The sequence below is a fragment of the Pyxicephalus adspersus genome, chromosome 1, assembly GCF_032062135.1.
Source record: "Pyxicephalus adspersus chromosome 1, UCB_Pads_2.0, whole genome shotgun sequence".
Lineage (NCBI taxonomy): Eukaryota > Metazoa > Chordata > Amphibia > Anura > Pyxicephalidae > Pyxicephalus > Pyxicephalus adspersus.
Genome location: NC_092858.1, coordinates 147,038,461 through 147,056,894, shown reverse-complemented (window position 1 = coordinate 147,056,894; position 18,434 = coordinate 147,038,461). Strand labels below are relative to the sequence as shown.

The following is an 18,434-nucleotide window of genomic DNA, read 5'->3' as shown; positions in this document are numbered from 1 at the left end:
GGCAGCATGCGAGCAGTGAAAGAGCTCTCAAATCCTGATGCATTTCGCTCTCAGGCTTCCGGATATTGTATAGACCTCAATAGTATTTTGTTAACGGTGTTGAATAATCACAGATAAAGGGGAGAGAGGGAATGTTAGTTGTGTAGTTGATACCACCATGTAATGTCAAGAAATTGTCTTGTTAATAAAGTTAAAGTTTTATCGATTTCCATAGTAATTGTAACTGATGTAGGGCATACTATTCAAATTTCCAAGAAAAGGTATGTAAAACAGGAAAGTTTATTTATCAGAAGTTCCTTAGGACTCATGTAACAACAGTGGTGAGAAAACAGGAATTGGAGAAGCTGTGTATTAGACAGCATTACCAGAATTGTAGGAACCTAATATATATTTGTATATGTTGATCCAGACCTTTATATGTTTTTCTGAAAGGTAAATGTTCTTTTAAAACGTGGATGGGTTTGGAAAAAAAATGTGTTATTTGTGCACGATAATTGTTCTATCATGCTGATTGCATCTCCTTATACAGGCTAGGATAATGCTGTATCTTCAGTTGTTGCTTTTAATAAAGAACTGAAGGCTGTTAATGGTGTTTGTGTACAAACCTTTCAAAATGATGATGATTTATGATGTGTCTGATTTATACCATTTAATTGGTTTTCTGCATGTCTTCGTTAATAACATCTACTTTATGGGCCTTGAAGACTAAAGATTAAAGTGTGATCTGTGAGAGAATCCATCTATAGAAAAGCATCCATCTGATGTCTTCCAGCTTCCCATTATTACAACTGACATCTTCAAATAGGCTTAAAATGAGTCCAGCTAGCGATTAAATGGTTACACTTAATGTGAAGCTTTATAGAATGTGTGTTATGTGATGTGTGCTGTTATCTACGCTGAACGAGTAATTTCACAAAGTATTCCTGATACCAATCTGAACGTTTTATGGTTCATGAATGAATGGTGGTTTTCCTCTTTAATGATTGACTTTACATGACAGGTGTTACAAGAACAGTACAATTAAGCGGTAGCAGAATATTTAACAGAAGAGCGTCTGACTATGATAAAGTAAGAAGGATAATATAACCAAAAGAAACTTGATAATACATAAAGAAAAACATAAAGAACAGTTATGCATACCTTGTCATGAACCCATTGCTCACATTTTATTAGTCACTGTTCCTACAATGATATTCACAATACTGCAGTCTTTTGCACCTATTACTCAATCCCTGGGATTCTATGTCATTCTCATAGTGTGAAATGCATAGTTTGCCTATCATGTATGGACTACCTCGCTCCTAAAAATCACTAGCTGGTTGTATGTGCAAAACCTAACTGTAAATAAAACTTAGATTTTATACTTACCTCGCCCCTGCAATGGCTAGGCGAGAATGATATTACACTGCTACTGGCAAGATCCTGAAAATGCAGGGCAGCCTAAATCATGGCGGGGAAGATGCCCTTGCAGTAAACTTGTGTGTCTTCTTGCAACATTTTACGTTTTCTGCATTCCCCAGGAATCTTACCTATAAGATAGTAGGGTCTATCAAAAATCAAACTTTACTTTACAGGTTCAAGTTTTTTGCACATACTAAAAACTAATGATAATAGAGAGGGTACACAAACAGTATATGTATGATATTGGAAGTTCTGCCTTAACTTTTTTCATCGTCTTTCATCATTCTCCACTAAACTTACAGCTTGATGCATTACATGTGTATTTGTTTCTATATTACCAGGCACTGGCTCTGACCTCATACTGGACCTCTGGAGGGTGTACCAATTAACTTTTATGTTCTTGTTTACTGTGGTTGATATTTCCTTGTTTGAGCTATTAATCTCTGTTAGGTACACATAGTGCGTTTTGTTTTACTTTTTTGTTTTTCTAACATTCTTTATTTAAGGTAGGAAAGGGGAATGACATATTACAGACCATAGAGAACACGTACAAGGTCAGAAGAGAAACAATCCAAATAAAAACAAACCATTGTCTGATCTTCCAGCAGTAAGGAGTCAACAGAACAATTTTTAATAACCTTTCTTTATTTGGAGAAAGAAACAGGCATAATATAGACCAGAACAAACTACAGTCTGCAAGTTAAAAAAAAAGATAAAGTGCAAGAGATAATTAGTGTTACATCAAAATTACAATATTCTAGTAGAGCAAGGTTAGAGTATCAAACATGTCAGAGAAATGAACATGTAGAGAACAATTCTGATGCCGCCTTCAGCCCTCAGATCCTATTGATTTTGAAAAATAAAATCCGTATAGACTGCAGCCCATTTACCTGAATTCACTTGACACCTGAAGCATCAGTTTGCCCTTTCCCCCCAAGGCGTATTTTACTATATGATTTTAAAAGAGGGGTATACAGAAGGTGTGGACAACAGGAATAAAAGGGGGAATGTGGAAGAAGGGAAAAAGAGGACTGGGGGTGTTTGTATATCTAATTTAAAGAGATCATTAATATAACATCTCATGTCCCAATCAGGGACAAGGATGATAGCCTATGAAGAAGAAGTGACTGGACACTGCTTGAGCTGGGCCCATTGGCTGCCTCCTCGAGAAACAATATAATACCAAAATGACAAGAAAACCCAAACACTGTTCCTCATATTGGCTGATGATAGCTACAGTATGTCAGTTAAAGGTTTTAAAAACACATTTCTGATCATTGGAACATTTAGGAACTGAAAAATCAGAGAGCCTATTAGTTTGTTCCCAAATGTATGACCCATTGGAGTACAATTAATAGATCTGGGATGTGTTTCCAATATTACATAAACAGGGGAGCATTTTGGGAGTTTTCCCAGACAAATTGGCAGAGCTGGAATATCTTTGTGAACTCATTATATGTCTTTTAGGTGTTTGGCTTCCAGTAAGGCAAAATGAGTAATTTCAGTAAGGAATCTGGTGTGAGAATTTCTGTGGAAGGAGATCCAGCAGGGTCCCCAGTAGCAGAGTTTGGAGGGATCCCAAGAATTATTGTATATGTGGTAGCTTCTATTTCTGCAGCTTCTGCCATAATGAAATGTAATGACCTCAGAAATTTTGGCTTGCTGAAGTTTCCAAAAAAAATTAGTCACCCACTGCCAGAGATAAATATCAGTTCAAGAGCCACTGAAAGTATGGAGTCTCTGGGTACCAAAGAGAGTACAACATAATAATACTAAGCACTAGGGAGGCAAGAAAACTGCAGGGACAAAAGTGGGAGGTATGGGGCCACTTCTACTCACCCCCTCACCACATGCACCCTCTTTTTTTGACAGTGCTACAACTTCAGATATATTTTCCTGTGTGGACAACAGTCTAATAACTTGGCACTCATTTTAGAATAGTTTTCAGTTTTTCCCAGGACTACTTTTTCTATTTTATGGAGGGAGTAAGGGGTTGGAAGATAGAAGTAATGATGGAAAGGGGGGGGGGGATAAAAAAACGAGAAAAAAGGGAAAAAAAGGATGGAGGAAAGATACAAAAACTCCCAACTAACTTTGTCACATATGCATACAAAGACTAGGGAGCCAAATCAATCAGCTCGATCCTACAGAGATGTTCCTTTAAAAACAGCCCCAGAAGGGCCTACCAACAGAGCCAAGAGCAATTCACAGTGGTACCTTGGTAACAGTCCGCTTTGGAAAGGGTATTGGAATTGGTATACAACCTTTGCTTGGTATACAACCTTTTTGCTAGAACTAGTATGGGTCAAAATGAGTCATAACACCACATGCTCCCCTTATTTACCTCTCTCAAGACAAAGCCACGACTGCCCACGAGCGTCAGTATGCCAGTTGCTACCATTCAGTGAACAACCCGCGCTATATCTCTCTGTGAATTACAGAACATCTCCTCCTCCCTTCTCATCACCATCCTAGTAGGCACACAACTCTTCTCAGCAAGGTAAAGTGAGGTTAAGTTTTCATTTATTTCATCTAATTGCTTTTGTATTTATGTTTTTTAGTATTAGACAGTGTTTATATTATTTTATACAGCCCCATCAATGTATAATATGCCAATAATAAAAAGGATTTTTTTTTTTTCATGGGAACGGAGTAATCATTTTCCTTTTATTTCTTATGGGAACAATTTGTTTGGTATAAGTCCAAGGTCCTGGAACAGATTAAGGACTTATACCAAGGTACCACTGTATTTGAAAAGTGTAAGCCTTTAAGCGTGTATATTGGTTGAGTGTAGGAAGGTGAACATCCAGTTCAACACATCAACCATGGCCATAGTCTATGTGATCAAATAAAAGGTCATAAGACAAAAGACTTCCAATCATACAGCCACAGATTCCTTGATCTAGTCATGTATACTAAGGTATTAAATGTTGCATTGGGTCAGGGTCCCCAGGGGTGCCTGTGGAAACAAATCATGTAGTGAACATGGAACTGGGTTGAGTAGGCCTGCAACCAATCCATCAAGGCACGGACCCTAGGAAAAAAAAACAGAAATTGGTTGATTCAGACCTTATACAGAGAATCACAGAAGAAAGCTGCTAGAAGAAGGAATATTTAAAATTTCACTGTCACTGTGGCAAGCAGAAGTGGATTTTATATGCTTTATACCTGTCATTACTAAATGCAAATGTTATCTTCTCCTTGGAAACTCAGCTCAGAGCTTTTACTTTGTGGCTCCACCTCAGGAGAAACTTTAACTTTGACTTGCTGGAGGTCAGCAGGAGACATGAGATGCTTTACAGAGCCCAGGTGGGAACATGCCCTTTAAAGGTTGCGTTCTATTGATTTGCTAGGAGGACCTAGGCAGATAGAGAGAGCTAGAGGCCCTTATTGATTGCCGTCAGCCAAGCATTCATCATACAGACTGTACAACATACATCTGTCAAAGTGCAAGCCAGTCGTGCCATCATTAAAGCACAGAGTGTGGGGAGAATGAGCTGTGGGCCTGACTTTGAATGGATACCTCCTTTGTACATATTATACATTTATTATGGAATAAAGTAAGTATGCACTAGAATAAAACACATTTTATAACAACACAATGAGGATAATAATGCAGAGCAGCCCAGCAGTATCAGGTGAAAGACGTAATTACACATGCAGGAGCCTGGGACTACAAAGGGCGTTCATGGCACGTAAAGTGCAGTGTCAGCATCATTCTGTCTTCTCATGAATTGTGACTATTAAAGCTGAAATCCAGGCAAACACACAGTTGGAATACATACATCACCAGCAAAAGGATTTGTGTTCTGTTTATCTAGTCTTAAAGTAGAACTAAAGCTAAAAATTAGTAAATTGTGACCAGACAGATCATTTTTTGCAGAAGGGGCAATTAATAACTCTCTGCAATAAAATAAACATACCTGTCTGATTGCAATTTTTTGAATGCACTCACCCATCCCTGTTCCATTGCAGGTGCCACCATCTTCTTCTTCTCCTCAAGCTTTCCTGGTCCTTGGCCATCTTGTTTGGCTAAGTAAGGATGACGTATCTCCAGATGTACCCCGCATATTCATACACTGAACTGCTCATGCACATTTTACTAACTTAAAATACCGAACAGGAAGGAAAGTATGTTTTATTGCAGAAGAGACATTGCCCCTGATTCATCATTGAAATCCGCGATCGCGGGAAGCGCGATAATACGCGCGACCCGCGATCGCGGATTACCGCGGTCCGGGACTCGAGTGCGCGCGTTCACTCGCATCCTGAATCTGCCGGCCGGATTCCTGCCATGCGCAATAGGGGTCGCGAATCTGCCAATTAAGGCAATTACATTTCAGCGTTGTTGAATAGCGCGATCGCGCGCGATTCCGAATCGCTAATACGAATGCGCGACCGATAATCCGATTTTGTTTGATGAATCAGGGGCATTGTCTTTCCCTTTCTTCAGTAACCTCTCTGATTGCTAATTTGCAAAAAGGAACTATAGTTCTGCTTTAAGGTTTCAAAGCACAGTCAGGGAAAAATATTAAAACAAATGTAGCTATTTATACTGGTTGCATGTATTGATACAGGTGTTTTTTGCTTGTTTTTTTTAATAAATGCATAAATACCTTAGCTGTTTTTATATCTGCCCGGAGTTTAGCTTTAAGTCACTATTAAAATATCCACAGGACTTGACAATGGGTTTCTGAAAGAAAAAAAGCCTTTGGGAATTTATAAAAAGAAATGAAATTATTGAATATATTTACTTCTCCTCATGTCCTATTGCATTGCTTTTATTGTTAATGGCAGGAGGTTAGACATAGCCCAGAGGCAGCTACCAGCTTATTACTATGAAAAAACATGGTAAATGAGCTAAGTTGTAACTATGTGTACAATTTTTCTATCCTTATGTTACTTATCAAACACTTTATATGAAGACTAAAGGTTCAACTCAAAAAGCTCACAAGGGTTAGAATATTTAGGATCAGCTAAATCCAATGGGATTTGAAAATGACAGTCACGTGAATGAAATAAAGATTCTTCTTACCTTTATACTGTGTGATGCAAATCTTTATGTTAATTTTACTTTCTTTGTCTGTGAAGTAACCTGGCTTTGTTAATAAATAGAATACAAAGAGGAATCATAAACCATAAATTCTAACTAAAGCTCATTTCGTATTTGCTTCTTTGCATACTGCTGCCTTCTTCCTTGTTTTTTTTTTAAACCTCATTTATTAATAAATGTGGACTTTTCCCCAAACAATAAATATCCACCATTACCACTGTAGCCCAAGCAAAAGCTACATTGCAGTTCATATGTCTTGTCACATTTATGCCGAATGGCAGCTACTAAGCTCTTCCCTTATCCAATACATGTCATTCTACCAGCTTCTTGCTGGTATGCAGGAAATATTATCATATCCTTGCTAGACCCTAATGGGTTTTTGAAACCCCTTAATTGATTTTTGATAAATTTAATATACACTTATCTCCATTAATAAAAGGTAAATCAAGCAAAATTATATTGAAAAGCTTGCATTTATTTACCTGCAAGGAATCAATACTAAAAAATTGACTGTGCTTTGGTGTATGTTGTTGACATAATATAAAAAAAATAGATTGACTTGAAAAGTCATTGAACTAAAGATGAGCCATGTATGTACAGACTCCCTAAAATCCATAAAAGCCCTTTCAGATTCTTTAGTCATGTATACATGTTTATAGATACCGTGACTTCTGTACATTTGCCTCATGACAGTTCACCTATTCAATGATTATTTCATTCTCTCTGCACATAGTCATGTAATTTACAGCAGCAGATAGAAGAGATAAATTGTTGAAGTGGTGGAACTAGAAACACCACATCTTAGAAATGTACACAATTTTGACCAACACACACAATGAGAGTGAAAATATACAGCAGTAGAATAGACAGCGGTGTATCCTATGTGCTCTTTATCTATGGCTGTGAAAAGAATAAGCAGAATAAAAATTTTTGAACAACACAGTAAATGTCAAAGAGGGTTGCTGGCGTAGGAAGCTGGTTGGTGCATGTTTTGCATCCAATAGAACGCTGTGAGCCCTGCTGTCTCGCTCTGTAATGTGCAACAGGATATGATGAGTTGGAGGATTAAATCACATCAGTAGACTGGAAAATTCAGCATGAATTGCAGCAGTTTGTATGGTTTATGGATGTTACCGGTTGGCTTCATTGTTCTACAGAATTGAATCACACTGATTTTCCTCATTCGAAGATCAAACACTTAGACGCAATGTTTTAAGCTAAAAACGCAGCCTTTATTTTCTGCCAGAAAATGTATTAATTTTATGTTTTTAAGCTTTTGCTGTTGTGTATAGCAAGCTGATTCTGGATACAAATAAAAAGGAATTGCAGGCATTTTTTTCTTTTGGACAGAGGTAGGTAAGGATTAGAAACTTTGTCAAGGTTTTATTGATCCCTCCTGGGTTGGGAAGGGACAGCATTAGTGCAATTTGATCGTCCCACAGGTGCTGGAAGTGTAGAAAGTCAAAGAAATCAAATAGGTATTGTTACTATTATTATTATCATTATTTTTATTACTTTTTTTTACATATTAGGCAGTGCTTTACAAAGACCATAGTCATGTCACTAGCTGTCTGTCAAAGGAGCTCACAATCCAATGTCCACACATTAATAAAACACTGGCTATTTCTGTGTCCTATGCAAAAATATATCCTATTGACCTCTTACCATAAGTTTGTCTTCTTTTAGATCTCATCCAATCAAAAAGTGCATTCTTCATAGATGTATGTCAAGTCTGTATTCTGTGGAGGGGGTGGTTCAGTACTTTAGGTAATCCAGTACGCAGTGGAAAGCAGATAAAAAGGGGTTAATTGCAAAGTTTTGTGATTTTTAACAAGTTTTAAAACAATATCCTGTGAAAAATTATTTTAAATTATCACTTTCTCCAGATAAAATAATTATCCCATTTAACATTCGTACTTCATTAACTCAGTTTTACTGACATTATATAGGCTTTGTAATTATTGTATACCTTTCAGTGTGAATGATAATATTCAGATTCTATAAACAGGTTTACATTATGTTTCATTATTTCTCAAATATCTGGTAATCAGATGCAGGCTGTTCCATGAGTACAGCCAGTAATCTTAGTATATGTAAACGCTAACAATGATTGTCTTTTATTCGCTCCACTATGGTCAGTTAAAATGCAACACCAGGATTTGCTTTTCAAATGTCTAAACAGAACTTCAGTGGGAGTTGTGATTTGTAATAGGATTTTACTTTCACACTCCACCGAGGTATAAACACATTCAAAACAAATTCTAGAGTTGAAACTTAAATATGTCATGTAATGCTTTTTTGGTGTAAGTGCACAAAATATGTTGATCTTTACAAAAATTTGGTGATGTCCTATGCATATGTCTTGTGTATGAAAATACTAAATGTTGTGTACATTACTACAGTGTTCATGTATATGTCGCCACATGTCATAGCCACCATGAGATGTAAACTGGTACTACTGTACTATGCCCAACCAAATAATGGGGCTAAATCCCAGGCCCTGGAAAAGCAGCACCCAACTTTGTTGTGCAAAAGCAGATACAGGGAAGTGGACTATCCACACTTGCTGCTTCTGGTGATGTAAAGTTTCTCTTTCCCCATCCAAAAGCCAATCTCAGAAGACTTTGTCTTCAGTGACTGGACATGGGTCAGGGACAGGAGAGAGAGGCAAAAGGTGCTGCAAGGAGGTCCTGTGTCTATTTCTAAAATGGCAATAAAGTCTGAAGTAGGGTCTGCACTAGGGTCTGCAATGGGGGTTTGTACTGAGGACTACAATAAGGGTTTGTACTGGGATTTGCAATGTTTTTTTTTTACCTAAGTCTGCAATGGAAGTCCGTTAGTAAGGTCCGCAATAATGGCCAGCAATGGGGGAGTCTGTTTACATTATCTGTACACCTTTAACCCACATCCAATATTCAGTGCAATGTAGCCATACACACTTTTCACTGCCAGGTGAAAGTAGAGGGCCTGGTAGTCAGCAGGGGGGCCTTGTGAAAGTTGAGCCTAGTCCTTCACTTACACCTGTTTCCTTTGCTGGTTAGCCTAATGCTCCACTTGCACTTGACTTCCTTGATGGCTAGATAGGTACGAGTGGAGGGTCTGGGCTAATCAAAAAAGGAGCAGTTGAAAGTGTTGAGTCTGGGTTAGTCAGCAAGTGAGCTGAGTGCAAGTAAAAGGTCTGGCTCCATTTGCTCCTGGTTCCCTTGCTGGTTAGGCCACACTTTCAACTCTACTTTTACAATGCTGAAACTTTTAAACATGGGGGAGGTGGGCCCAGGAATTTTACCTAGTACCAGACCCAGACATTTCTGATGGCAGGTCTGCCACATGTTACTTTAATGCACTCCTTTGTGTCTTACAGTAAGTAAAATGGTAAACATTTACAAGTCTGAATTTGTAGATTTAGCTGTTTGCTTGAAACTCCACTTCAAGCAAGCTGTCACTATCTGGCTAAGGAAGTTTGTCAAAGCAGTAAAGTTGGTAGCAGCAGTCACTGACTATTTTTTGGGCCATGAGAACATAGTAATGTCTAGTAGTCTGATGTTCTTTAAATAAAAGACCTGGTAAGAAAATATTCTCTGGAAAGTTAATAAAGTTTGTGAAACTAAAAATGTAACACCATGTGCAATGCAATGGGGTGTCCACAGCAAATCTAAAAATGTTTTATTATTTTTAAGAAATTAGATGGCTATGTAATTTTGTGTAACCCATACATTTATGTCTATTCTGGTACTTAGGTTTATTATGGTTTACCTCTCTACAGGTACAAAATATCAGTCTTTCTGAAGGTGAGACTGTGACAGTGGAGAGTCTTGAAGGAGTGGAACCAGTAATCCTTGCCAATGAATCCTTTATGATGAGGGGTCAGGTGATCCGAAGCCCAACCAATCAGGTGATGGTTCGTTTCCAGAGTTTGCAGGCATCCAACCCAGGCAGTTTCCGGTTTTATTACCATGGTAAGGCAACAGTTTCTATACAAATAAGACAACTAAGCCTATGATAAGCTTACATTTGTTTCAACAATTGTTATTTTGACAACCATTTTGTGCAAGGTACATGTTTTTATGTTTATTATATGCTTTTATAAAACATTATATTCTGAGGTTTATACTTTGTATATTTTGCTTTCCTGGTTCATCCTTTCTCCCCTCATCAAAACCAATACAAGTCTATAGGAATGTAATTTCCACTTGAAGCAGGTCAAATGCAGGTCTATACACATCTGCACCTGTCAATAAAGTCCGAATGGTCTCAGAAAAACCTCAACCTCATGTAAATCCACTGATAAAATCCTAAAGCACTATGACACTGGCCATTAAACTTTTGTTCTTCTGTTCACCAAGAATGCCCCTTGTATTCTGTATTGATCTCAACCATAAGAACTTTCAATTAGGTTTGAGGACAACATACATATTTATATTAGTTGATTACCATCTGCCTTAATTGCTTCAAAACGCAGCATCAATTCAGTTGAGTTAATTTTAATCATAGATTATCCATGGCCTTTAATGACTTACTCTGCACCTTTTCCAGATCTATTTTTTTTTTAACTGACGCACAAAACTGATTATTTTAAAATGCTTTAAATGTTTACAAGCTTAGTAAATATGATTTATAAAATAAACCCTGCTGTCTTTATCAGGGACTTTGCTTTTAAAAACAAAGTACGGTATCTTGCTCACTTCGGCATGGATTCTTTCCTCTTATACAAAGTGTGATATACAATTTAAATAAAAAGTGTACTTTGAGGAAAATCAAGTAAAGAACAGTCACACCCCAGAGTTGAGTGTGTAGGTGCTTGGGACTTTCACATACCCAAAGTCAGCTGGCTAATAATATTTACACATATACTTTTTTAAATTACTTTGATTAGCCAATCCTCCTTCTAAACAATTTGTTATTCTTCTAAACCAGCCAATTTCTAAATTTAATTAGGATATTTTTTTTTTATTATATTCAAATGGTTGTATTTTTGGAGCCTTTCTTTTGATAACACTAAAACATGTCACATGGAATATGATATAAATTCCACTGAAAATGAATTACTTGCTTTCCAACCAATGAACTTGATTCATTAAAGCTCTACAAGACTGGAGAAGGGAGGACCTTGGTGATCCGGAAAACCTGGAATGGATTTCTTAAAAATCAAATGTCTTCATTCATGAACCATATTCATTCCAGATTCTTCCATGATAATTTATGTTCGCCACTCCTGGAAAGCTTTATTAAATCATAAAGTGTGTTGAATTTTCAAGGAATACATTAAAATTGTCTATTAAGGTAGACTGCACACGTTACGGCCACAACAGATACCACTGAAAATATTCTAACTTTTATGATTGCTTCCTATTTAATTTATGTTAAAATCAATGGAATGTGAAAAAAACATTAACACATGATTTGATTGGAATGTCAGAAGTATGGTCAATATAAACAAGCAGGTTAAAAAGATGTGTAGGCACTTTAAATAAAACTAAAATCTAATATATGCTTTAACATGTTAAATGTAATTTCCAAAGTCAATTTTTAATAGATTAAAATCTGCAGCCTAAAAGTAATGTCTGATGATCCTGCCATGCCATCCAGTATCCTAGGTTTAAGGTATGTACGAGTTACCTTGATTGACTCATTCAGATATTTTGTGTATTGAAGCTGCTACACAGATGAGAAAATGATACAATGCCATGAATGATTGCTGAAAGTCACAGCAAATATTTATTAGCGGAATCTAAATACTGACCAACTGTTCAATCGTGTTTACACATCTGAATGTGAATGATGAAGGAAAGAATATGGTGGACAAGCACAGAATTCATATGTGCCATCTGCTTTGTAAGGAAGATTATTTCTGCACTATTCAGCAGATCATATATGAAAGCTTTGTATGTGATGTTACCTGGCCATGTTAAAGATGTATAATTATAGTTTTTCAGGATTGTTAAATTATTGTGCTGATATTATGGAAAATTAAACCATTTACCCAACATTTAGGAAAACAAACCTGCAAAACTGCTTTACTTCCTAAAATAACAAAGGCATGAAAAGCTTAAATCACAAAGCCAACACAGTAGCCCAGGGATGCCTATTTTATAAAAAAGCTCTTTTTTTATGTCAGTTCAATGAGTTCAATTACCTCCCCTATCCTCTTAAGTCATACCAACTTTTATCACATGCACATTCCAAAGTAAAAATTGTTGCTTTGGACTTTAAAGGAAGAATTCCCCCAAGAAGTGCAAAGGTAACAACTAGGATATTGGGGGACTTGCACACGTGGATCAGACCAAAAAAGTTCTTAATGGCCCATGTCTTCGTAGTGTTTGGCTTTTAAAGTTCCAATGTGAGTAAACATTTATACATGAACAGTAGTGTTGGTCGAATATCTCATCATTCAATTCAACAGCTATTCGATCAAATAGGGAGATATTGTACGGGTGATCGAATGCCAAATTCGAAAACCATTAAAGTCAATAGTGGGAAAAATTGGGTTATTTTTCGGAACTGTGAAGAACTGCAAGAGCAATCAGGGCAGCAGAGCTGACAGCTCCGCTCCCCTGATTCCTCTTGCAGCCCCCTACTAGTTGTATGTGTTCTTGGATAGAGTTTCTCTATCCAAGCACACAGGGAGTCCTGTGTTCCTGGATAGAGAAACTCTATCCAGGAACAGAAATAGTGCTCCCTGATTGGCTGAGGAAAGCTTTCCTCAGCCAATCAGAGAGCACTAGAGGTTTTGAATGGAGGGACTTGTCCCGCACACTTTGGGATCGCACACTGTTCTCAATAAATGCTGGCCACGGCCGCATTCATTGAAAGATCCCCGGCACATAGAGGATAATTTACCTCTAGTGCCGCGGATCGCACACTGTTCTCAATGAATGCTGGCCACAGCCGCACTAGATGCTAAATGGGGACAAGTTTTCCACTTGATTTACCTCTAGTGCTCTGTGATTGGCTGGGGAAGGAAAATCCTGATGACGCTTGAGCTGTCATCAGGGTTTACCTTTCCTCAGCCAATTACAAAGCACTAGGAGTGATGAATGGGGAAACTTGTCCCCATTTAACCTCTTTATTCCCATAAAGCCGTGAGAATAATCCTGTCATTGTGGGATAACCTGTAAAAATATAAAAGTTAGTTACACAAATCACACACATTCAATAAATTACTAATTCGAACACCAACACTAATGAACAGTGTGTACATACATTATCCATAAAATACATGAATTATATTGTAGTACTCATAACAAAAACAAATTCCACCCACTTGTTTTATTACAGTAATAGCCTTTTTTTTGATGAATTTCAATGTTCATTTGCCAGCCATAGGGGGTTTGTAGGAATCAGCATCAATTCTATATTTAGTGGAGTAATGCCTTACAGACTCTCAACTTACTAAGGCTTACAAGTCAGTTCAATTATAGTAGTGGCTGTCTAGAGATTTGTTGATGATGGTAATACCTTTTAATGGACAAGCATAAAAATGCTTCATAGATTAAATCGCATTGCTAGCAGGATCTCCTGGGCCCTTTCTACCAATATACTCTGGTGCCAGGACAAATACACTAGTGCTTGGAAGTTTTAAACCAAGTAATGTGTCACTTCAAAAATGTCTTGTCTAAAACAATATATACACTGGAGACATAAAGTAGAACTCCCTTTCAAACTGGAGGGAACAGTAAAACAATAGGAATTCATCAGAACTCTTTGCGCGTTTGTTCTTATTCCTATTGTTTTTGTGTAATTTAGGTTCTGTATGCTAAAAGAAAAACTTAACAATCTGCTTAGACACAGCAGATATCATTCCAAGTCTTTGCAGGAAAACGCCATGTTCAGATTGGTTATGAGGTTGTGGTGCAGTTGACTGTTCTGCATGCCAGTGAACCACTGCCATTGGGGAAACAAGTAGCTTCTACTTGCGGCAGCTCTATAAGGAATGATTGGGGGGAACAGTGAATGGTTCAGTATCGCTCACTGCCTCCTTCTGTCGAATCTGCAGACCCTGGACCTTTAGGAACCAGCAATGCAGTGCGAGTGCTCGAGTGTCTGGCAAAGTGCCAGCTGCTTGGAGCCACACAGGATTGTGTGATCCTAAGGCAGGTCTGAACTTAGCTAAACTGTTCTTGTTTTCCAAAGCAACAAATAAGATTTTCCAGTAAGATTTTCGAGGAAGCATCTGACTAAGGTGCAAATCGCATCAGTGGGATTAAGCCCCAGGAATGGTTACTTCCAATTTCTGATCAAGTGTATCTTTTACTCTTTAGATATGCATGTCCGATAGAGTCTGTCTGGTAAGAAGTTGTAGTCACCATCAATAATTCTTGACAGGAAGCGATGAGTGTGTGATCCCAGCAGGACAAATTGTCAAAGAATAGTAAGGTGTACTATTGTGCTCTACCCAGAAGATAATACAACTAAAGGTGATATTTTACCTTTTTGACTATATACACTGTGGTGCATTAGAAAGAGACTGTTTATGACAGTATGGGGTCACATCACTCATAACCGCATGTAAAAGTATGTCTTACTGGTTTTATAGAAACAATCCTTTTTCTCAACACCAATATTTCAGTGACATGATATTAACTCCATCAACTATTATCTGAACAAATATATAGATGAGGCACTAAAAACGCTGTGTCCATCTAATGAAGCCTTCTGGTGAAACGTGTTAAGGACTGTAAAAGTTAGTCTGTATCAATAAAAATTTTATATTGTTTAATTGTTATTTTGTACGCTGCAAGCATTTTCTGTGATATGTTTTTTTAATATATAATAAATTGTAAAAAAAAATTTTTTAACATCTTGTTGTGAGTGTTGATATTTAGCACCGTTAAAGCCCATACAGATTTTCCCTTTGGTATTTGTTAATTCTTAAACAGCAACAAACCCTACTCTAACCCAATCTCTAACCAAACTCTAACCAAACTCTAACCAACTCAATGAAAAAATCCTGTTCATTCTAAAATAGTTAAACTGAATGAAAAAGATCACTTCGGTAAACTCTTAAAGTAATGTCAAAAGTATTTTTTAAGTTTTAAATCTGCAGCTTTCGCTAAAATAATACCTGGTGATCCAGCCAAAACACTATTTGTTCAGGCATTTCTTGTTATAAAGTGACAAAACTCTTGTCTCACAATGACTACAAGTGGCCATTTCAGCCCACATTACATAGGTACGTTCCACTGCTATCATTGAGACACCCGCCATGACAAATGCCTTGCAAAAAGTAAGAGGCGAGTGCAAAATCAGCAGCATTGAGATGCAACAAAGGATACAAAAGTAGGTACTTAACTACAAAGTGGCATTTATTTGTGTTTTAACAAAGTAAATGTCATTCAAGTTGGAGTTTACATCTTTTTTATCTATTGAATGAATTACCATAGAGCCCATTCAGTACTAGTTTAAACTAATTTAAACACATTATACAGCTGTGTAGTGCTGGATAAGTACACATATGGATTGCAGATTATGTCTTTGTATGCTGCAACTACTGTGTATAAAGGGAGAAATAGATGCAGAATCTTTATGGATCCTGGACTCTGACTACTACTCCATCAGCAAGAAGATCCAGAGCTTGTAAATATTTTCTTGTGATGAAAGTCGCTTCTATTTACATTTGCTAGGTCGGTGGCCCAGAGTATGGTGAGAGCAGCACTGTATTGTGGACATGTGGTTGTAACTGCTGAGTGATCTGACACCAGGGCAGCATAAAGAAAAGGGCAGCACTCCATGTAAGATACAGCTTTTCTCTGAAAAACAGCAGTCACCAAAGCGTGTATCAAGGGCATGCAGGTCTTTTTTTGTCAAGATCCTCAAAATAAGCCTTTGAAATGTGCATACTGCAAGGAAAGAGGTCAGGGTCATTTTTTCTGACACCATTGATCCCAGGATCAGCTATGGCCTGGCTTACTATCCAACTTGCAGGAATGAGTCACTCTTTTGCTGACAGTCACAGACGTTCTTTATTCCCGTATATTGGATTGGCAAGATATTGGTATGCTCCCGATAAGCTCCCGATACCAAGATGATAGGTCAGATATGCATGTTTATGAAATGATCATCCCATATGTAATTACAGGTAGTCCCCGGGTTACATACGAGATAGGGATTGTAGGTTTGTTGAATTTGTATGTAAGTCGGAACAGGTACATTATTTGAATAAATGCAATTAGGACAGATGTTTGTCTCAACATATTATTAGGCAGTGAAATGTATAAAATCCTCACTGTGAGTTAATCACAAACAAAGCAAAAAAAAAAAAACTTTATGGAGCCTAGACATTCATTAATTTCTGGAGCAAGCTGTGCTTTGATATGCAAAAAGAAACAACTGTAGAGTTTGTCTTGGTCATTAAAGAGTTACAAGAGGCTGCAGAAAGAGCTGAGTCCCCTAAGATCACCCACAACCTCAGCTGTGTTTAGCAAATGATTTCTTCTGCAAGTTATGCAAACTGTCCCCTCACCCCATCCAGCCTCCGTCCTGCACACCAGGGGGCAGGGAACCTTGTTCTTATCTAGGAGTCATCTGTATGTCTGATGTCCTTAACCCGGGGACTATCTGTAGTTGGATTTTTTTAAATACTGGTATTAACAATAACAATTTCTAAAAACGTCTTTATCATTCCCGTATTTCAATCTTTCCCGACATTGTACATTTGTGTACATCCATTTTGGAGAAAGGCCATTAAAAGGACCTGCAGTATATGGCCAGCATAAAAAAACTTGAAATGGAGTAAGCTTGTTACATGTGATATTAAAGAATTCAACTCTGGGCTACTTTTTTTTTAATACTGTATACTGGTCCTCCAGCAGTATTAAAAAAACTTCTCTGCCTGTAAGACTCAACTCACCAGACCTGTTCTGTTTAGTAATTAGATGTCTTCAGTCTTCTAGGTTGAATTACTTCCTGGGTATTACACCAGAAGACTGAGGACATACTGTGAGTTTAGAGGGCAGGATTATAGCTCCCTGCCCCCACTGTGTATTGATACAGAGTGCAGCCCAGACATTAACTCTTCAGCATTGATCTGTAATATAATATTAAGGACCTCCAAACACTGAGAGATCGTAAAACTCGAGGAGAACCTGAATATAACTTGAGCAGCTTGAAGACTTTGAACAGAGAGAAGTATTAAAAATAAGTAAATCAAACAAATATAGAAAAGGTCATAACGGGTGGGGTAAAGCGTTTTTTTGCTGCTTTTATAATTGAATTGATATTTTTGAACTCTCTAAAGATTGCATCACATAGGTCAGCTGAATGAAATGCATGCACATTAAAATATTGATTTCAATTCACACAAATTTAAAGGCTTGGTTTCTCCCCTCAAAATCCCTCAGAGTCTTTGCTGATGTTTAATGTGAGTTTCTAGGTTTGAGATCTGTTAAGGTGAGCTGGAAAGGAGCCAGTCCATGTGGAAATAGAAGATTCACAACACACTGTATGGATTCATAAAAGATAAAAGCTTTCAAAGATTAAATAACTATTTCATGAGAAAAAGTGATCAGTCTACACCAGGGGTCAGCAAACTTTTTTGGTCACTAGGCCATTTTAGGAGGTCAAGAAGGCACGCTAGGCCGAACTCTCTCTCGAGTCCCGCGCTGATGGCTTCGCCCCCACCAGGAAAGCCCCTAAAAGGAAATCCATCTCCTCTGTATGCATTGCCCCCTTACCCTGGCGGCGGAAATGTTATCGCCAGCTGCGGTAAAGAGAGGCATAAACGCCGGAGTTTGCCGACCCCAGGTCTACACTAATGTAATATTTTAGTTTCCCAAATGAATGTGAGAAAATAAATTAAAGTGGACATATTTTGATAATTGCATTCATGCTGTGTAAATGTATAAATAACATACTTACAGGTATGTATTGTCTCTCACAGAAATCTCAGTATTCCCTTTCACATTGAAGCCATTTGCTTTCCTATCCAGGGTGTCTTTATTTGGGCATTTCTGGACTTAGATGTTGGCTTTTAGAGGACACAATC

The 18,434-nt window shown here is 37.6% G+C and overlaps 1 protein-coding gene across 1 annotated transcript in view; it reads left to right on the top strand.

The window, feature by feature from the left end:
• Nucleotides 1–18,434, top strand: part of SEZ6 (seizure related 6 homolog) — a 373,229-nt gene that overhangs the window by 289,051 nt on the left and 65,744 nt on the right. Inside the window, exon 4 of the mRNA XM_072417567.1 lies at nt 10,218–10,410. Within this exon, the coding sequence (XP_072273668.1) occupies nt 10,218–10,410 (193 nt within the window). The remainder of the gene's footprint in view (nt 1–10,217; nt 10,411–18,434) is intronic.